The sequence below is a fragment of the Canis lupus genome, chromosome 22, assembly GCF_003254725.2.
Source record: "Canis lupus dingo isolate Sandy chromosome 22, ASM325472v2, whole genome shotgun sequence".
NCBI classification, from domain to species: Eukaryota; Metazoa; Chordata; class Mammalia; order Carnivora; family Canidae; genus Canis; species Canis lupus.
The window spans coordinates 61,117,105-61,138,173 of NC_064264.1; the positions used below are offsets into that span (position 1 = coordinate 61,117,105).

The following is a 21,069-nucleotide window of genomic DNA, read 5'->3' on the forward strand; positions in this document are numbered from 1 at the left end:
CCTGGTGGGCTGCAGCCTTTTGAAGCGCAGTCTGATCACGGGTGTCCCGCTGAACATGCGACCCAGGTACAAGGACTTCATGCTTTTGGCCACATTGAAAGGCACGCAGGGCAAAATATCCTGTGGAGTGGGAGCAAGGGGTGTCAGGAGGGGCATACCTGGTTCAGCCCCTCCCCATCACACTGCCTGTCAGGATGCAATCGGGCCCTCCCCCGCCACTCCGCCAGCCAGATGCACAGCAGGTGGCACACAGACACCAGAGACTCTGTTACACTCAGACCGCCACGGCCCGGAGAGACCAGCAGGTACGAGTCCAAGAGGTGGGCAGGCTGGCCAAAAGCAGGAGGCTCCGACTGCACACGTGTGGCAGAGCCTGAGCTGGCAGACAGGGAGGGCAGAGTGTACTCTGGGTGTAGCCCCCAGGTCGTTGGGGGTAGGGAGCCACCAGGCCTAGGGAATTCATGCCCAGGACAGACATGCCTCCATCCTACATTGCCACCGGCCAGGGGACACTGGGCCTTCCCATAAAAACACCTCTTCCAGCACTGTCTTCCTGAAGGACGGCTGCCCCGAGGGCACTTACCTCACAGGTGTTCATGTCTGGGGACAGCTTGAGGCCTCCACGTCCATCACAGTGGCAGCTGTATCCCCCTGGGGAGTTGACGCAGGCCTGCTCACAGCGTCCCTCCGCACACTCGTCCACATCTGCCACCACAGGGAAGATGGGCAAACCTCACCAGGTGCAGTGCCCATGCCTTCTCTGATCGTGCACGCGGTTGGCTTGCTGTGAAAACAAGCTCCAGAGCACGAGCCTCAGGAGGCACCCACTCCCCAGCCCACCCCACGCCCCCCTGGCTCCCTGGCCATGAGCTGTGCTGGTCAGCAGTCTCCAATGTCTGCACACCCTCTGCAGTTTCTCAAGGGAAGCAGCTAGTGTAGAGGCTGAAGGAGGGTTGGAGCACGGTACCAGCTCAGCGCATAAACCACATCTACGAGGTGCTTGGCCTGAGGGTCTAAAGGGGCCCCAGGGACACCCTGCAGGGGAGACAGAGGCTGGGACCACCCCACCTTCCTCTTGGAAGGAAGGGGAGGAAGATGCCCTGGACACAGCGAGTGCTCGTCAGTTGTCCCCAAACACAGCAGTGTGGCCTGAGAGCTCGTTCCTCCTAAATTCTGTGTCTGCAGCAGTTTGGAGAAGGCACCTAGTTGCTTTAAGAGGTACCTGTGGATGTATGTGTGCATGGCATGCACACATGTGTGATGTGTGTGCAAATGTGTGGTCATGTGTGGGGCGCTGCATGTGTGCACACATGTGTTCACAGGTGTTTGTGCCGGGGCCTGCGGGCAGCTGTGGAGGGGTACCTCGGCAGGCCTTCTCCTGGGAGCTGAATGCGTAGCCCTCATCACAGAGGCAGGAGTAGGAGCCAGGCAGGTTCTGGCAGCGCGCCTCCCCGCAGGCAGCTCCATTTGCACACTCATCCACGTCTGCAAGAGAAGCCAGGGCCCTTGACCAGGGTTGTCTCCTGGTCGGTAGGGGAGGTGCTGCAGCGTGAGCCACAGCCTTGGGTGGCCTCAGCTCCCAGGGTGACTAAGCCCTCCTCCCGTCCACTGGACTCTGCAGCCCCAGGCTCAGGCACGGCGGGCGTGGTGGATGTTTCTGCCTGGGGTCCCGGCTGAGGAGGTTGATCTCAGACTGCTGGATGCGGCTGAGCTCGTCCAGGGCCAAGCACTGGAGCCCAGGATGGGGACTTCCAGTGGAGGCTCCCAGGCTCCATTCACCTCCTGAGGGATGACCTCCAGCCACACACCCCATCTCTCCGTTGGAAACCAAGCTCACTAGTGGTGAATTATTGAGGCTCATCCTGAGGCTCATCCATCTGCTACTTTGGCAAAGAACAAATACAAAAACCTCTGCACTTAATCCTGTTTCCTCCAGGGGCAGAACGAATATCTGGGACAGGCAATTATTAGTCCAGACGACATGGATCCCTCAGACGGCAGCGGGACACCCGTGTTGCGGGGCCTTAGGTGGAGCTCATCACAAGGGCAGCCTGCCAGCAAATAGGCTCTCAAACGTGGCTCAGTGAGCGTAGGAAGGCGCTCTGGCAACAGCACGCGGCCCTGAGACACAGGCGTAAGGCTGCGGGTTCCCTCTGTCCACTGACTCAGTGTGGATGCTTCTGAACCTGAATTTCAGTCCCAGAGCCAGGCCAACCATGTCCAGGAGCATAGGAACCCGGCTCCACAGTCCTGACTGCCCCGGGGAGGCTGTGGGTGCTATGCATACAGCTTGGCTGCAGGACACGGGCCACCCCAAGAAGGATGCCTCGTAAGCACAGGCTCTCTGAACACCACCCGTAAGGAGCTGCCACGGCCCCTGCAGGGCTTGTGACGGTGGAGGGGCTGGTGGCTGGAGGGCCCAGACCCACCAGGGAATGGCCCACAGTGGCAGTGGCATGGGGGAAGGGTTCTCCGCGCTCTGGCACACTGCACTTCCCAGGCCAGCCCCTCCTCACGTGCCCATCTGGCTCCATGACACCCAGCTTTCTCCTCCCACAGGAGAGAGCACCCCTGTGATGCATAGGGCCGAGCTCTATCAGAGGACCGCTCTGACTCCAGCCTCTCAGCACCTCCACGCTGCATCCTGCCAAAACGTGGCCCTTTGGAGATGCTGCGGTCCGACCATTCATCAGAGCACGGTGACCAGGAAAACGGAGGCAGGCAGTGTGTGGGGCTGGCACCAGGCATGGGGCACAAGCCTAGACACAACCCTACACTGTGCACCAAGGCCAAGAGGCCCGAGGCCCCCAAACAGGCCCTGCCTCTGCCCCCCGCCCAGGCCCTCATCTGCTTCTCCTCCTAGGACAGGGCCCCACCCGCGAGGCTTGGAGATCCCTCTCTGCAGTCAAGGAGCAATGACAGAAAGGCCAGAGCCCCCATTCCCAGGGTGCTGGGGGGCTGTAGAAGTGGAGCGACCGCAGCCCCTCCTTCCCAGCATCTCAGAGTCTGATCAAGGAAGACAAGATGGAAAGTCTGGGCCCTTCCACACCACACTGGCAAGGCCCCTCATTCCCACAGCTTCCCTTGGCTGGGTCTGGGGTCCCAAGGTCCCCAAGGAAACAGGCGATGGCCAAGAGAAGGGGAGGTGTCTGTCAGCTGGTGTCAGCACAAGGAACCCTGGCCGCGCAGGTGGGGCACCTGCCATGCTTGCTGTTAATCCATCACGCTAAGGAGAACACCTTTGTTCTGGGGGAAGGCACCAAGCACCAAGGTGCAGGGGATCTGTCAGCTCCCACACATCACAGACCTGGTGAATGAGCGCTAAGTAGACCCTCGTCACTCAGGGTCTCCCGAGGAGGCAAAAGCAGGAGGTGCCCGCGGCACACAGCACATCGCCCAGGGGTGTGCAAACACCATGGCTCCGGGAACTCCCAGCGGCTGTGGGTGCATCACATGCAGACACGGCCCCAGACATAGCCCGCAGGCCGGAAGTCCCTGGGGCCGTGGCCGTGCACGTCTGGCCTGGGTGCCAGCCGCAGCTCGAGGAGAGGACAGCTGTTGTCAGGTTGAGGCAGCAGGTGGGAAGGAGCCATGAATGATGACAAAAGTGGAAGCTGTTTTCCCAAAAGTGGGAAGGGCCCCCTGTCCTGTCTGACTCAGAGTTCACCCTGTCACCAGCTGTTGCGCAAGCCTTGCTCCTGAGGCCGCTTCTCCCTCAGTAGATCTGTTCTGCCCCAGGCAGGCCCGTAGTACGAGAGAACTGCCCGGATTCTCAGGGACACGCCAGTGGCAGGTGTCAGCAGGTCTGTATTGGAGGGCAGGGGGCGGAGGGAGGAAGAGACAGCCCCCCTGTAAAGTCGGGGACCCCTTTTGCAGCCCGGCCAGCCACAGTGTGCAGACTTTCTGGGGTGGTCAGGGCACTGGACCCCAGGGGCCCCAGACTAAGGAGGGCGGCTGCCTTCTGCTTTGCTCAGTGGCCAGCCCGCCTCTGCCAGAGGGAAGTGGGTGAGGGGGGAAGCCAGCTGGGTGGGTGTAGACAGGTGCCACCCCTGGGTGAGAGGGAGCCTGTGTGCTCTGGCCCCAGCATCTGGGCTCCGTCCTGGGCTCCTGGACAGATAAACCAGATGCCGGCAGCTGCATCCTGGGGCGGGGGAGGTCTCAGCCAGGCTGGCCATGCACAGATCCCAGTGAATCATCCTGCGCTGGGGCCAGGGCAGCTCCCCATGGCTGCTGACATGCCCGGGCATGTGCTCAGCTGGATGCCCCCCCCACCTGTCCCGCCCCCCAGAGCCTGCAGCAGCCTCTTGCAGAGGAGCAGATGTGACTGCCAACCTCAGCAGTCTGGCAACTGCATAGACAAACCCGGGGAGAACTTGAGAGGCGAGGGGGAGGCTCTGGGCCGGGCGTTACCTTGGCAGGTCCTGCCATCATGGGAGAGCGCGTAGCCGCTGTAGCAGGCACAGTGGAAGCTGCCCGGCTTGTTGAAACAGATGTGGTTGCAGCCCCCGTTCTGCTGGCCACACTCGTTGACATCTGGGCACAGGACACAGAGAGACCGGGGAGTGTCCGCAGGGAGCATGCCATGGCATCTGCACGCCTGTCTGTGCCGTGAGTGTGAGGGCACAGGGAGACCCTGATGGGACCATCCCTGGCCAGCTTGGTGGCCGCCAGTGCACCCGGGAGGAGGGCAAGGGCTAAAAGAGGATGGATGTGACCAGGCAGCCTGCGGGCCCAGACTCAGCCCGGACACACCTCCCCAGGGTGGCCGGGCACTGTGGTGAGGGGCTGCCTCAGGTCACTGGATCCTGGGGCAGATGGGGAGGCTGGCCCTGAGACTATCTCGTCACCACAGCCCGGGCCCCATGGTGGTGCCTTCCTACGTCCAGGCCGCACCCCCTACTTCTGGCAGCACCCGATGGTCCTCCAGCTGGACAGCCCCCAGCACTTAGAGGCGAGAGCAGGGCCGGCCCACACCCTCTGAATACTCCTGCTCTCAGGGGACGTGAGGGGCCTGCTGGCCTCCCTGAGTGGCCAAGGGAGCCCTTGGAGGGTGGCCGGTGAGGGGGGGCCAGGTCCCCGGGGGTAGGGCAGGGTGGAAACAGAGGGATGGGCCACAGTCCCTGCCCTGGGAGCCCCTGCCTCGTTGTTGCACAGCTGTGGCTGCAGGGCCGCCTCACCTCTGTCGCAGAGCCGCCCCCCCCAGCCGGCTCGGCACTGGCAATAGAAGTTGCCCATGAGGTCTTGGCAGACTTGTGTCCCCTCCTTGGTGCAGGGGTTCGGGGAACACTGGTCAGGCAGGTCTGTGTCAAAGGAAGGGAGAGAATGGTCAGCTAGGAGGGACTGGCCCGGGGCGAGGACGCTGAGGTAGGCCCAGGCTGGTGGCACAGACCCCACTCCCGGGGTGGGGTAGTGGAACTGGATCAGCTTGGAGGGAGTGACCACCTCCCCATGGGGCAGTGGAGGAGGATAGGGCGGGGCCTGGCCAGGCTCCACGTGCTCTGACCCCTCAGGGAGAGGTCCACAGACCCTTGGCTGACCCAAGGGGTCGCATGAGGAACAGGCCTCCACCTTCCCAGGCCAGGCATCTGGCCACTCAAACCCTGCCATGGACACTCGCCAACACCTCCCAGGCAGGGCGTGGCTGCTGCAGGAGCCCCCACACTGGCTCCCTGGAGAGGGGCTGCCCTGCCCTGCCCTCCCAGAGAGGAGCACCAGTCGGTTTGCGCCGATCCCCTTGCTGGAGGGTGTCTCCCCGTCAGAAGTGTCAATCACGGGAGCCGTTTCCACTCCTTGGGGGGCTACGCATCCACAGAAGCTCCAGCTCCAAGGGAGCATCACCAGCTCAGAGGCTGAGGTGGGGCCCCACCCACGGAGATGTGCACTCCGGGTGCTGGTGGTCGGGAGCTGCACTCCAAAAATCCTCTACAGGGCTATGGCTGAGCTGGGTGGGCTGGTGGGCATGGAGGGCAGAGGAGCCACTGGTCTTAGGGAGATGCAGGGTCTCCAGGGACTCTCAGCGAGTGGAGCTGATTCCTGAGGTCGCTGTCAGCCTGTGCTGCACACGGGCCCAACCCACTTCCCCAATGCCTGTCTTGCAGGTCACGCGGCAGGCACGAGGGTCCCACTGCAGGTCAGCCTGCCCTGACCCCCAGCCGTCCTATGGGTCTGCTCCAGGCTTTGTTCTTTGACACGCCACAGCTGTGCAGACGGTAAATGTGTCCTGGTGGCTCTGTTGGTCCCTATCTCTCTCTGCTCTCTTCCTGTGTGGACACATGCCTCATCCAGCTCTGGACAGCATGGGGCCCATGGCTGAGGCCCAAAGCAAGGGCCAGGGCTGAGGGGACCGTGACACCTCGCTGCACCTGAGCCTGTGCCCCTCAGCTGTGTTGACAATCCATGGCAAAACCTTGCTACTCTGGATTGTTCTGTTGTCGCTGGGGGGCGACCAACATTTCCAGCAGCCATGGGGACTGTGGCCTTCAGTGGTGGAGACACATCCCTGGGCCCGGCAGGGGCGGCCGGGCCATGGAGGGACCAGCCCAGGTCATCCTCACCCCACGTCACCCTTTCCAGAGCCATGTCCTGCAGGACCCTCACCAGGTACAATTGCTCCTTTTATACGACAGAAGTGACTTGCCCACTGCAAACCGTGGGGTGGGTGGGCAGCGTTGGCTTGTCTGACTCTTGGGTGACCAGGGTATGACAGCTCTGCAGCGTTTCTCTGCCCAAATCAACAGGGCCAGTAAGATGGCTCAGTCCCGTGTCCATCCTGCGGGAGGCTGGCCAGGTGGGAACTCAGCACCAATGTATCACTGCTTTCTTAAAACGATGACGTTTCTAGCCCAACACCAGGTTTGGGCACAGCATTTCTGCCACCGGACTTGCTCCTGCTCAGCAGCAGCAAACCCCTAGTGCCCCAGCCCGTCCAGGCCTCCACCGGCCCCAGTGGTACCAGTCCAGACTCAGCGGAGCTGTGTCCCTTTGTCCCACACAGGTGAGTGACCCTGTCACAGAGGGGCCCCACTTCTTGGGGAACTTGTAGAGTTTCAGGGCAAGGTACTGCCTTCCACTGTGATCAAGTAGGGACTGAGTCCAGAGTGAGGAAACGGAGCATGGGAACAGCGTGTCCCCCTGCCCAGAGCTGGCCAGTCAGCCCAGCAGCCATGCCACTGCGCCCGGCTGTGCCGCCGGTGACACTCTGAGTGCAGGAGGGCCAGGCCGTGAGGGCCAGCCCAGCGCCAGCACCAGAGATGGACTCTGAAGGCAGAAGGGGTCCTATGCCGGGGCCCAAGGGGCCCCAAGGGAGGGAGGGAGTGGGAGGTGGTGTGTCTCCACTCGACATATGTGGTTAAAGCCTGAGTTATATACAAGTGCGTAACTGAGCATTTGGCGTGAGGCCTGGTTAACTAGAATTTACCTAGAATGCCTGAACCCCTTTTAATAAAACCTCTGTGGGTGGCACTGTGGTGGGGCTCCAGCATAGCAGCCTCCCAACCCCACCATGGCTTGTGTCTGCCGCCCTGCTGCACAGCTTCTCTCCAGGACCTAAGGGGGCCGCAGAGCCGTGTGTGCACCCAGCAAGCAGCAGAATGAGCGACACTTCGGATGCGTGGGTGAGGACAAGCCTCTGCAGGCACCAAGGGCACCACTTCCTGCCCAGCCTGAGCGCCAGACACAAGAGGCCTTTGGGGACAGGCACCCACAGCCCCGGGTGGCGGTGCTGCTCTGAGCCGGCGGGGCTGCCCCTGGCAGGAGCCTCTCTCGGCTGCTTTAGCTCCCTGTTCTCCAGATCTGAGGGTGATGATGGGCTCCAGGGCGGTGCCCACCGTGACTAACAAGAAGGGGCTCCTCCAATGGGGCTGGACAGAAGGTGGAGAGTCAGTGGGAGGAAAGCCCCAGGCCAGGAGTGAGTGGGGCTGAGGGGGGGCCCGGGCATGCTGAGAGGCCCGCTCCATGAGGCTGTTGCTTTGACTTTAACAATAATGAGCAATCAAGCACCCAGCTATGCCTTGTGCCTCGTGGCCATGAAATAAGATGGTTTTGGGAGGGAACCGATGAAAACAGCATGAAGTGCCTCCAGCGTCCTGTGCACGGAGGCCTAGGGGTGTGGCTCTGGGGGTTGGGGGCAAGTAGGGCGTGCGTGGGTCCTGAGCGCCAGGCCTCGGGTCCCTGTCCTCAGCTATCTTCACATGCAGCTGAGTAAGGATGGCACGTCAGGCTTCAGAGAATTGACGGAGCACAAACAGCATGTGGTCACACACCCATGGAGGATGACCCGGGGCAGGATGGAGAGGCCAGGAGTGGGAGGCGGCGTCCCGATGGGCTGGGATCTCCTGCAGCCTGGCAGTGGCATGAGAGCTGTCCTCTGATGCCAGCTCAGAAACTCCCCTTCCTCCCGCACTCCTGGCCACCTGCCACCAGAGCACAGAGCCTCCAGCCCACTCAGAAGAAATCTGTGGTGTTCAAACAGTTCAAGTCCCTCTAACCATGAGATCTCTAGCGGGCATGACATGGCCCAGGACTGTGACAGCCTCCGTTTAAGCAAGACCTGGGTGATTTTACACAAATGCTGTTGGAACAAGGGGCTGCCATCTAGAAACTGCAATGCTCACACCGCCAGGAGGTATGAAGCTCTGGGAAACTGTTTATGATCTCCAGAAAATCACAGTCTATGACCCAGGAACTTAAACAATCTAATCAATTTGGAGACCTAATCTGAAAGGAAGAAACCGATTTAGCAGATTGACAACGATAAAAAAAAATTGCTAAAAACAAAAAGCCAAAATGACACAAAACTAAAACTGCCACGACACACCCCTGATGTCTGCCTAAGGCCTTGGGGAGGTCAATTCAGCCCTGGGAGACGCCAATGTCACAGGGAGGCTGAGGAGGGGGCTTGCCCCAGGTCGCCCATGATGCATGGGCTGGTTCTGGCTGCCCTGAGTTAAGAGGCACTTCTACCCAAAATGACAGAGCCCAGTGGGCTCTGCTCCTGTTAGGTGACACTGCTTGGGGCTGAAGGGGGTGGGGGCTGAGCAGCAGTGCCACCTTACCTTCCCCTTCCTGATTTAAGTCAATCATTTCTCTGCTCATCTGGGCTGGCTTTGGACTGTGCCCACATGTGGACAGGTGGGAGGCCAGACGCAGCAGCTCTGCTACCGAGTCAGGCCAGCCAGGCCCTGTGAGCAGCCGTGGGTCCTCCTCTGCCTTCCTGGCTGCCTTGAGGGGGCAGGCGCATGTGTAACGCAAGCCTCTGCAGCTGGGGCTGGGCGCTCAGAGCCCACTGCCCAGCACATGCAATGAACAGACTGACTGCTGGGCTTGGGGGCGACCAGGCAGCTGAGTGACAGGACAGCAAGCAAAACGGCAGCTTCAACATGCGATCATTTAAAATAACATTAAATAACTAACTAAATAACTAAAAATAACTAAATAACTAAATTAAAAAAATGACATTACTACTAAAAAAGATGCATAATGAGCTTGGAAAAATTGTGGTACTTTTAATACAAATGGCTAATCAAGAGCTCCTATAAATTGAGAAAAACAGGCAAAGCATATAAAGAGAAAAACATAAACAGAAAGACTAGCCATAATCTTCACCGTTGATATTGAAGGAGACCAAAAAGTAAAAGCATGTGTTAGCCTGCCAGGCATGGGGACGGCTATCTTGCTTGCCCACTGCCCGGGGGTGACCAATGCTGGATCTGCATCAGACTGAGTGATGCCGCGCAGGCTTGGGGCTGCACTCCCACCTGGGAATCTGTCCCACAGACACACTTCGATGAGTGTGAGATTTGTCTGTGATAAGCAGCCCGTGAGTCCGCCGGGAAACGGTGTAATAGTGCTACCTACCCGTACCGGTACACTGTGCACGTGTGTGCACTCTGTACAGGCTGAGCTGGAAGACAACCTGCACGCAGGGCAGCAGAATGAGGTCAGGCACATCTATGGGAAGCTAGCATTTGTGCAAAGCCAAAAGTGCCTATGTGTTTACAGGTCTCAGAATATTCTGGAAGCCGAACTGGTTGATGAGGAGGCATGGCTGGATGCGCTCGCTCTTCACACCCGTGAAAGGGTTAGCTTTTGTACTGCATGCACGTCCTGTCTATGTAAAGAACCAAAGCTGGGATCCCTGGGTGGCTCAGCAGTTGAGTGCCTCCCTTTGGCCCAGGGCATGATCCTGGGGTCCCGGGATTGAGTCCCACATTGGTCTCCCCACAGGAAGCCTGCTTCTCCCTCTGCCTGTGTCTCTGCCTTTCTCTGTGTGTCTCTCATGAATAAATAAATAAAATCTTTAAAAAAAATAAAGAATCAAATTTACTTGCTTATGAGAGAAAGTTCAGTGGAAAAAGAGCAGAGCTCAGGCTGGTGCTACTGCTCCCTAGGATCAATGGAAATACTCAAGACCCCCTGAAAACCACAGCAGAGCCTGGAGTGACCTGAATACGCAGGGCTGTGAAGAAGACAGGAAGGTGACAGACTTACTTTGAACACATGAAACAAAATCTGGGCTCTTTGTGTACGGAGATCCATGCTTAGTAATGCAGTCTGCAAGAGAGAGATGGAAAGAAGGTCATTCCTGCTGCAGGACACAGGACAGACCTTAGACCTGGTACATGGCCTCTGAGATATCTCTGGAGAAGAGACTGTCATGTTTATGGGGTGCTGAAGCTGAGGCACAGGTCAGCTTTTGTATCACAGATCATTTTAACCCCAGCAGGCAAGAGAATGCCTTCACCAAAGAAGAGGAACTGTGTCCGAAGTCTGTCTGCAGCCTTTTCAGGGGATCCTTTTGCTTCAAACCAGAAGGATCCTGAGCTGCACTCAGGGAGCACTCTGACCACAGTCACAGTGATAAACTTCAATTGCAACAGACACTGTCTGGAAACACCAGCCTTAATTCGAAAATCATTCTGCCTTGGGGAGCATCCCCACCTGCCCCATCCATCTGACAGGCGTGGGCAAAGGCGCCTGGGAGCTTGAAGGCCTGCAGAGCAGGTGTGGAGCTGCCATGGCCCCTGGCACTCCACCCTGCCCAGGAGGACCAGGCCCTGGCAAGCTGGAGGGCACTCCTGGCAAAGCTGCTCACCCTTTGCCTCTGGAAATAAACCGTGCACACCCTGGCAGGGGCCAGGTCTGTGGGGAACAGGCAGCCTGGGAGCGGGCGGGTTCCTGAGCTCTGCAGGGCCACTTACAGTTCCTCTTCTCTGTTGCCAGATACAGACTCAGAGAAGGAACCTCTGAGAGGATGTAAAGCCAATGGAAAATCTACCAACATGCCCTTTGAAAAATCAAAAAGGAAGGCCCTGGAATAGGTTTATTTCATTCTAAATGACATGCATCTAAAAACAATCTTAAAATGGTATTAATTAGAGGAGCAGTTCTCGGGGAAATCCAGGGCCTCTTTCTGATCATCCAGGTTAGACTCGGCTGTCATTTGTCCTTTCCTTTTCTCCGCTACTCGCACAGTGACGTCCCTGCTCAGTGACTGGGAGTGTCTGCTTATACATTCCTCTTGTTCAAATTAAACAAAAACATGTCCTCAGAGCTGATTAACAGTTTGGCAAATATCAACACACGCAGCCCACATAACAAAGTTCTCTGGGGTCTTTGATAATTCTGGAAGTGCAGGGACCCTGAGACCAAAATGTCTGAGAGCCACTAAATCAATCACACTCCCAAACAGTGAGTTAATCCTGAAGTCAGAGCACGGAAGCCGTCTGCAAATAATGGCACCGGACTGAGTTAATGCGGCCCCTATGGCGTGAAAGACACAAACAGGTGTTCTTCCCGGCGTGCTCTGGGTGGTCCCAAGCTCACTGTGTGATTAAGCAACCTCCCCTTCAGGAGTGACTGGGTAACGAGCTGGCCCAGATGTCTCTGATGTGTGACACAGAGCCCCCTCTATTCTTTTGTGACACCTACAGAAGCAGGGATGTAAACTTACCTAAGTATCTTGGATAAAAATAGTCCTGCAGAAAAAGAAAAAGAAAGAACAACAGTTTACTGGCACAGCACAGGCTCACAAACAGCCCCTGAGCAGCTGGGCAGTGAGACCGCGCCTTCCTCCCCAGCAGGAGAAACAGATGCCCCGAGACGCAGGTGTCTGAGGAAGGCAGGGAATTCTCCAGCCAGCCCAGCAACAGCAGAACACAACCACCCAGAAAGCCGCTTTCTGCCACAAAAACCATGGCATAAGGAGAGAAAGTGGGAGGGCGGAGCCCAGGCTGCTGACTCGGCTTTTACAGAATGGTGTTGCAAAGCTGCTGACGCGATTAGACCTTCTGGAAGTAGCAACGGCGATGTCATTTAAGGGACGTAGGTGGTGCCCAGTAAAGTGTCTCATTGGGTGAGGAGCACCACAGTGTAATCCCTAGACCCTCCCCACCGCCAGGCTCCTCCCACAGCTGTGCAGACCTTGGTAGGATCATCAGCACATGGGCACTGATTGGCATTTACTGTATTTGTAAGACACTGATGCTGGAATGAGGTATGAGGGCGTAAGCCAGGGTCTTTCTGTCCATGCATGCAAATTAAGAGGCCTGCACCGTACAAGTTGGCTGTCAAATACAGGACCTGGCTAGCAGCAGGGAGCAGCAGGGACCATCCCCAGGTCCACAGCTCCAGCCACAGACGCCAGGCCCCAGGGTGGTGAAAGTGGCCCCCACCCGTCCACTGTTGTCTCCACTCAGGGTCCCCCATGGGGCAGCTTGGCCCTAGACACGTCTCCTGATGGAACCTGCCTCAAGGTGCTGGGTTTCAGGTGGAACTGGTGCAGGTCTGTGACTATACATCATTCTATCCGACCCCCACAACCACGTCAAGGTCTTTTAAATTAACCCTGTCATCAGAGATGAGGAGATGGATGTTCAGGACGCACGGTGGCAATTGGCCAAGGTCAGGAAGCCAGGACGGGCTCCCAATGGCACACCATCGTCATCCAAAACCATGCTGATGAGATCTGGCATTGCATTTGCAGTGACAGGCAGAGGGGATCCCTGGGCTGGCCACATCTGGCCGGCTGCATGCCCTGGTCTGGCACAACCCCACCTGTCCCCTTCCCTCATTGTTTACAACAGCCTGGGCAGTGATGCCAGGGACACTTTGCTAAACACCCTCAGATGTGTTTTCAGAAATTAATGTTCTGGTAGAGATGGTTCAAAAAGACTCAGAACTTCTTTAAAAGAACAGTAATGGTCAGAGAAAGTCTGTTACGTCAGCTTGTGTGACACAACAGTGACGTTCAGACAGATGCGACAGTGGCCCGACCTGGTGGGCAGAGCTCCACAGCCAGGGCGGGGACACCCCTCCACACCAGCATTCAGGGACCCCTACCACCCACTCTCACCCCTGTGGTTGCTTTTGGTCACGGGCTGGCAACTCTCTGGCCCGGAAGGTGGGCGAGGCCAGGGGAGCTCTGACAAAGCCCTGGAGCTGGGGTCAAGCAGGCAGAGACATCTTCTGGGTTTAGAGGGATGACAGAGGCCACAGTCTTTGTCACAAAGGGAAGGACTCTGGTTCAGGAGGAAAGATTTAGGATTAGGATGGATGTACCATGTGTCCACTCAGAAAACCAAGAAAGAGACTAGAAGCAGTGAAGAACCATGAGCAGAGTACCAACTGTCACAAATGGTGGCATTACCACACCTTTCCGGAAAGCTCTATTATATTTTTCAAAACCATGATTACTACTAGTTATGTGCCATATGTTTTAATGAGTTCTATTGTTGTGGAAAAGCATCACTGATAGAAAAACCATGTGTACCTCTCTTCAGTTCACCACACCTATGGGAATGAGAGTTTTGAAACCTTAGGGCCATACATAACCTGGTGACAATTTATTCTAATTTGTGCACTTGATTTATTTGGGGAGGGGAGGGTGCTAATTTGGCTGCTAATCTAGGCCAGAAATGGTTAAGCCTGAATAACTGCAAAGCTGGGATGGATACAGCTAAAATCACTATGCACTCTCCCAAGAGAAAGAGACATTTCCAACTGCCCTTCAAAGTTCTGACCAGAGACGAGGACCCACGGAAACCTCTGTGAGTGACGGGCACTGGACAGGGAACACAGAGCTGTCCCTGCCTGAGCCACAAATCGGCTACACATAAACCGTGGCCCGAGGATCAGGAGCTGGGTTTACTTTCATGAGCATCACCCCACAGGGATCCCCAGAGCAGAGGCCATAGCTCAACCAGGTTCAGAACCAGGGATCAGTGACCTATAAACATGCCTTCTTTCTTTTTGATCACACAAGGAGCAAAGCCTGGCACAGAGCTGCTAAATGGTGGGGTTGGGGTCAGGAGCAGGGAATGGCCAGGGCCATTGTGTTGGAAATGGGGCCACTTGTCACCTGGCAATCATTTTGCTCAGGGGTTTACTTCTGATTAACTTAAACAGTTAAAGATGAGAAGGGAGTGAGCAAACTGTAGGCCACTAACCTGTGAACTGAAGCTCCCAGAGAGAAAGGATGTACCTGTATGTCTAGTATCTGGTGCTAACCACCTCCCTGAAGGCCCGCAGGAGCCATTGCCAAACAGGTGAATGAATAATAGATGAATGGAAGAAGGAGTGAATGGGTGGATTGAAAAGTGGATGGATGGGTACGTGGATGGATGGAAGAATGGATGAATGGGTGAGTAGGTGGATGGGTGGAAAAGTGGATAAACGGATGGGTGGGTGGATATATGGAAAAGTGGATGGATGGACGGGTGAGTGGGTGGATGGATGGATGACCAGGCAAACAAAGAGTCTATAATTTTCACTGACTTGTACAAAGCATCAGATTCTTTATTTTACTTATAACACAGGTAAGCACATTGGGAGAAAAATCTAAATTGATGCCCTTAGATCGTCTCTTTCAAAACTTGGAAGTATCAGTATTATGCTTCCTTAAGCTTACAGATTGCCAGTGCACTTTTTAATCCTTAGATTAACTGCCATTTGCCTTGCTTTCCTCCTGCCGTTCATCCCAAGAGTCCTGCACTCCCAGGGGGCAATGAGCCATGGTGCACGTGAGACAATTGAGCTGTCATCACTACTGGTAAGGACTGCCTGTGAGGGAAGCAGCCCTGTGTGGAGCACACATCCCATCTATGGGAGAGCGTCTGGTTCCAGCAGGCTTGGCACACTGGTCCTGGCTGAGAGCCCACTTGCTAGAGCACAGCCCTGTATAAACAGAATTGAACGCTCCAACAAGCCCTGCCTTCCCCACAGACGCCATCCTGCCATGCCCCTGTTCCCTGTGGGTTTACAAACATGGGAATCTGTGCCCAAGGGCAGGCTCGGTCCACTGTCATCTAATGTGAGGCTGGGCAATCTTTTCTGAAACTATAGGCCAGTGTTTCTGTGGGACAACCTCCTCTGTCTCTGCTCCTTAGTTATGTTGTCACCCAGATGGCCCCTTCCCTAAAGGGCCCATAGGAAAGGACAGCAAACAGGTGGCTGGTGAAATCCTTGGGAATTCCCATTTGTGGACAGAGTCTCCCAGCAGCCTCTGCTCTGCATGACCAGTGGGACCCCCGTCTGCCTGGCAGGGCCTGTGCCCCCTGAGCATCCCCATGGGTCATCACCTGCCAGCCACGTCCTCCCCGACCTTGGGGCAGTCAGTTCTGGAATGCCAGCTCCAGAAGCACTGGTGGCCTACGCAAGCCTGTTCGCCCAGCCACCTGTCCAGCCCATAGCTCTGGAATGCCCCCCAAGGGCCTCGTGGCGCACTTTCTCCGCTGGGCCTGGTCTGAGGCTTGGTGGGCCCTGGAGCGATCTCTCTACCAAACTCTGAGAGCAGATCTGCCCTCCAAAAATGCTCAAAACCCACACAAGCCTAGTCGGTCAAAATGTACATTACCAAGAGAGAAACATGACATGGGCTCAGAGTGATGTAGCTTATCAACAGGACCACGTGCAGCTAGGAAGGTTCTAGAACTTGGTAGCTACAGCTCATAAATACCTTCACATCCAAATCTCCCTCAACTCTTTGAGTCCTCAGAGGCCAGCAAGGTCCCTGCAGGGAAGAGGTAACCAGGGGAACCAGGACAGCCTCCAGCCCTGATGTGGCAGCTCCTGTGCTTGGACGCTTACAGCCAGTGTGGTGGGGACATCCGCGTGCTGATGAATGCACACACCTCCACACCAGCTGTGCAGAGCTCCTACCTAGGACTTCTGTGTACATTTATACAATGTAAAAGGAGCTATACATTAAGTACCACAAGTAGCAGTTTTTTTCTCAATAGATTAAGAGTGTATTACTTCCTTTAATAAACGATGGCCTGAAATTTTGCTTCCAAAAATCTTTAAATTATTTGACAAAGCAAGCTGAGACCTGTGTGTCACAGTAAGTTTGCTTATTTACATGACACGAATATCAGGTCTTTTCCACGAGAAAGGGTCAGAAAAATGGGTTAATCCTTTGACCTCAATGCTATCCAGCTAACAAACTTGACTTCTTAGGGAAAAACTTGTCAAAGTTAGGTCAACTTGAATCACCCTTACTGGAGGAACTCACAACTGCGCTCTCACTGTTCTTATGACAGTTCCCAGAGAGATTCCCTGCTGTCAGTGGGCCAGCTAGGGCCCCCTCAGACTGCATGGGCCTGAAGGTTTCTCAATCCCCAAGGCCACCATCACTCCATCTGTGCATGTTTTTCTAAGCATGATTCACACAAAATCCTTCTTTCCTTTCTTCCTCCCAAATTCCTCTCCTAGGACTCTCAAACCGGGTGCCTGCTTCAGCGTTCTAGAAGACAGAAGGAAACACGGCACCCCTGCCCATGCTGGGCCGCTCCCCGGCTCCTGTCCAGCCAGGAGCCCCTCTGGGCTGGCCCTGCAAGGTGGCAGGCCCCAGAAACACCTCACAAGGCCACAGTGTTCTGCCTCCTTCCTCAGACACTGCTGTGCATGTCTGTTGCTGGGAATTCCTACGGGGTCAAACCCCTGGGCATTATCACCCAGTGGCAGGGCTGAAGGCTGAGGGTGGCTGCTCTCTGGGTCTCTGCAGTGATCCCCACAGCTGCACATACCCCCACAGCCCCCACACATCTCCCGGGGCCCAACACATGCTGGTGGGCCTGAGGCTGCGGGCTCCCAGGGAGTGGCTACAGCCCATGGGAAAGCTGGGGTCTTGGGACCCTTTTCTTTTCTTTTCTTTTCTTTTCTTTTCTTTTCTTTTCTTTTCTTTTAAAGATTTTATTTATTTATTCATGAGAGAAAGAGAGAGACAGAGAGAGAGAGAGGCAGACGAGAAGCAGGCTCCATGCAGGGAGCCCGATGTGGGACTGGATCCCGGGTCTCCAGGATCACACCCCGGGCTGAAGGTGGCGTTAAACCACTGAGCCACCGGGGCCGGGGGCCTTTTTCATAACCAGCGTTAGGATGAAACATAACCCACAGGAGTCGCTCAGAAGGCCAACAGTTTCAGTGCTAACATCCTGACCCTGGAGCCCAGGGAGCTGAGTTTCCATCCTTCTCCTACTGAGGAGCTAAATTGGACAAATCCCCACATGAATTCCAGGGCCTTGGTTTCACAGGCATCTGGAATGAGGGCTCACCATGGCATTTGACAATGCTATGACAACTGCTACTGCAAAATGTGTTTGTTTCTGGCTTAGGAAAGGGGAGTTTGAGTGCATTTTGGTGCCTTCCAGATTCATGCTAAATCATGGCAAGCATGTGAGGTGTGTCACTATGCATCGGGCACAGAAGCAGCACGGTGCATGCAGGCAGCAGCATCCTGGAGCATGCACCTGACCAGCGCACCTGACCAGTGCAGTCGCGGCAGGCGCTCGGGGCCCACTCAAGGCGATTCTTCCGTCACCAATGGCGAGTCTGCCTTGGAACCTGGGGCTCTGCCACATGATGGGGTGGGTGAAGCACAAACCCACAGTCTTGACCCCTAACAACTGCCACTAGCAACCTCCTAATGGGTTCCTTCCTCTCAGCGGGAAGCACTGTGCTACAGAGATGTGTGTCCAACCAGAGGGGCACCCAGGGGCTGCACCTGTGTCTGCCACTCATGCGCATCATCCTGGGTGGATGCCCCAGCCCTGCCCCAGAAGCCCCCGTGAGAATGTGCACAGCTGTGGAGCTGGCCTATTCCCCGGGGGGCCGCTGAGTCCAGCTGTGTGATTTCTATAAGGCTGCTGGTCCCAAGAATATGCCCCCACAAACTGAGTCTAGATGGCAGGTTTAGGGACAGATGTGGAAAAAATGTGTGTTATTGTCATGGGCAGTAATACCAAAGAAATACTCTTCAAATTTGAAAACAGAAGTCTGAGAGAACAGATACTAGAGGAACATGTGACTATTTCATTTGAACGATAGGTTGTAATAGGTGTGATCACACAGGCCTGATGTGCTTCCCAACCTCCTCACTTCCAACTCCTCTTGGAAAGTTCAACAACTTTCGACGCACTGTACCCTGTTGGGGTCTCAGCAGGATCCTGGATGGACACAAGTACTGCAGGGGCACACGGCCAATGTCAAACGCTACCCCCTGAGCCCCGCAGGTGCTTTATCACAGAGACGCCCCTGCTCCGAACATTAGGGGAGAGGAAAAAGTGAAGCGTGGGGAGAGTGGGGTACATGCTGGGGTCCTGGAGCAAAGGGATGAGCTGGGAATGGTTTGGAATGTCCTGGCCACAGTGACCTGGAATCTCAAGAAACAAGCCATAAGCATCCGATTCTTAAAAGGCTGTTTTGTTCCTAAATAACAAAGGCAGACGTTCAGTGTTTTCCAAAATTCTTTAATTGGTTTTGCGCAGATGTTGGGCCCACTGGCAAGGACGACATGCCATTCACAGGGCCTGATGTGTTATTGGGGTAGAGAGCCTCGTACATGTCCCTACATAGTCCTGCGGCAGCAGGCCTGCTGCCACCGGTCCTGGCCTCAGCAGCCATCTATAGGCCCAACTCAGATGAAGCAAAACCAGCCCGCAACAGCAAATCCAGCCCCTGTGACTGGCTTCCTCAAGGCCTCCAGGAGGGGAGGCCTCAGTCCACAGGGGTCAGTGGGAGCAGGATCTGTTTTCCCCGAGGATCCCAAGGAAGGAAATGGGCTGGGCTTGCGCAGGGTGGGGAGTGCAGGCACAGAGAACATGCATGGGTGACTATGCACCACGGAAGCTGATCTCAAGGCAGGGATGGGGTGTGGGGGGCAGGTGGGCAGGTAGAGACTATCCTGGAGGTTACGGCCAGGGTGTCACCTCCCTAGCCAGGGCACCCACATTGCAGAGGCAAGTCATGGGGTGGGGGGCACGAGGTCCCCCTCTTCCTTCCTCCCCACCCTCCTGCTGGGGCCTTCATGAGACCCCTTTGGCGACCCCAACAAGGGGTGACTTGAGGGAAGGGCTCTCCATAGCGATGCCTGTCCCCAAAGAACCTGGGCTCTTGGGGTGACAGGTGTCCTTAGAGGCCAGTGCTGCAGGGCTTTGAAGCTGACTGCACCCCTAAAACCCTCTGTACCGCTCCTGGGATCCCCACATCTGAGGGGCTTGAGGTGGTGGGGTGGTTAAGATGGGCCCCTGTGAGCTCAAGCACTGGCCAGGGGCCAAGCACTGAGGCTGGGAAGACCTCCTGGTGTGCTGCTGGCTGTGCTGTGTCACCCACACTGACTGCATTTCTAAACGAGGTTGTGGGTCAAGAACCAGGGCCTGGATTTTTTCCCTCCTGCCAGGGCTGTGGCTGGCTGCAAGGACCAGACACCCAGACGCTGCAAGGTAGAGGAACGGATCTCTGCGGCAAGTCCTGCAGCACTGGCTAAGTCTTTTGTCCAGAACCCTTTCTGGAAGCAAAAGCTGATTACGGAGATGGCATCTGGCATCTGGAACCCGACTGCCTTAAAGAATTTAAGTGGAAGGTGACTCTGCTGGGTTGGGCTCTGGTGAGCTTAGAGGATCCCAGCAGAGTCACTGGGGTCTCATCACTGGGACGCTGAACTGCATAAGAGCGATCGGGAGGGAAATGCCAGGCAGGGAGAGGAAACAGATAAGGAGGGAGTCTCACGCCTCTGAGCCCTATGGCAGTGGGGAGCCTGGGACCCTCTCCAGGAGCCTGGGAACTGTCTGTCCCCAGGAGGGAAGTGGGTGGGTGGCCAGGATGCCTGGGAGTCAAGAAGGTTCCCAGACCCTTCCTTTCCAGCAGAGGTGTGAGAGAGCTTCCCCAAGCTCTCAATCAGGAAGCAGCCAGTGTGCTAGAAGCTACCTGCTGTGAAGGTTACTTCCCTTCCCAAAGAGGAAGACAGCCTAGTCTGGAACAATCCAGACCAGGCAGGAACACCCTGCATGCAGTCAGAGCTCCAGCTGCCTCCAAACACCAGAAAGCAGCAGGACACTTGCAGCCCAGAGTGCTAGAGCCCAATCAGCGGAGGGGGCAGGGCTGAGCTCCCCCACTCCCGCCCAGGGGCTCACATACCAGCGTGCCCCCAGAGCCCTGGGATTGGAACAGGAGAGCAGCACTGCCTTCCCTGGCAGCAGCAAAGACTGGAGCCAGGACCGGGCAGGCATGCATGGCTCCCACTGAGCCAGACACTGAAGACAGGCTGGCTGCTTGCAGAGCTCCCCCATGGTGGCAAGGGTGACCCCTACCCCTGGCCCCGACCCCAGCCTGGCTGCTCCCAGCGCTCCACAAGTCAGGGGCTAAATCCAGACAGCAGAGCCGACAGTCTTCACTGCTGTCGACACCAACATAGGTTAAAACCCAGCTGACCTTGAGGGGAGACAGCGAGGTAGCTGGTCTAACGTGGGAAATGGGCCAATAAAAGGAAGGATCCAGGCAGGTCCTACTGCAGCTAGGCCAGTAAGGAAGGCAGAACCCTGGGAAGTTACAGATGGCTTTGCTACGAGAGAAGTTCACAAGTCTGTACTAGGCTGGCTGCAGGGATGCCAGGCCCAGGAGGCGAGGGCAGCCAGGATGTCCCATGCAGGGACGAGCCCAGAGAGTGCTGACTGCCTTAAAATCAGGGAATCATGAGCACACTTTCTTTTTCCTGCCTTTGTATTACACATTTGTAAATAAAGTTATAATTAAAACATAAAAGCTATTAAAATCAGAGCATTAAAGCTCTGGGAAGGA

At 56.1% G+C, this 21,069-nt stretch overlaps 1 protein-coding gene and 1 long non-coding RNA gene across 4 annotated transcripts in view; one reads left to right on the forward strand and one right to left on the reverse strand.

The window, feature by feature from the left end:
* GAS6 (growth arrest specific 6) overlaps positions 1–21,069 on the reverse strand; it is a 32,962-nt gene that overhangs the window by 9,074 nt on the left and 2,819 nt on the right. For both annotated transcript variants that reach the window (XM_025441349.3, XM_025441350.3), the window contains exons 3-9: positions 11,951–11,975; positions 10,489–10,551; positions 5,178–5,300; positions 4,411–4,533; positions 1,363–1,485; positions 584–705; positions 2–120 (exon numbers count right to left, since the gene is read on the reverse strand). In XM_025441349.3, coding sequence (XP_025297134.1) covers positions 2–120; positions 584–705; positions 1,363–1,485; positions 4,411–4,533; positions 5,178–5,300; positions 10,489–10,551; positions 11,951–11,975 — 698 coding nt within the window. The remainder of the gene's footprint in view (position 1; positions 121–583; positions 706–1,362; positions 1,486–4,410; positions 4,534–5,177; positions 5,301–10,488; positions 10,552–11,950; positions 11,976–21,069) is intronic.
* On the forward strand, positions 3,656–10,504 carry LOC112656141 (uncharacterized). Of its 2 annotated transcripts, none has more exons than XR_003134146.3 (4): positions 3,656–3,803; positions 6,099–6,600; positions 6,842–6,994; positions 7,532–10,504. It is a non-coding gene; the product is annotated as an uncharacterized LOC112656141 (long non-coding RNA). The 2 variants fall into 2 exon arrangements; XR_004808173.2 differs by lacking the exon at positions 3,656–3,803 and adding an exon at positions 4,469–4,608.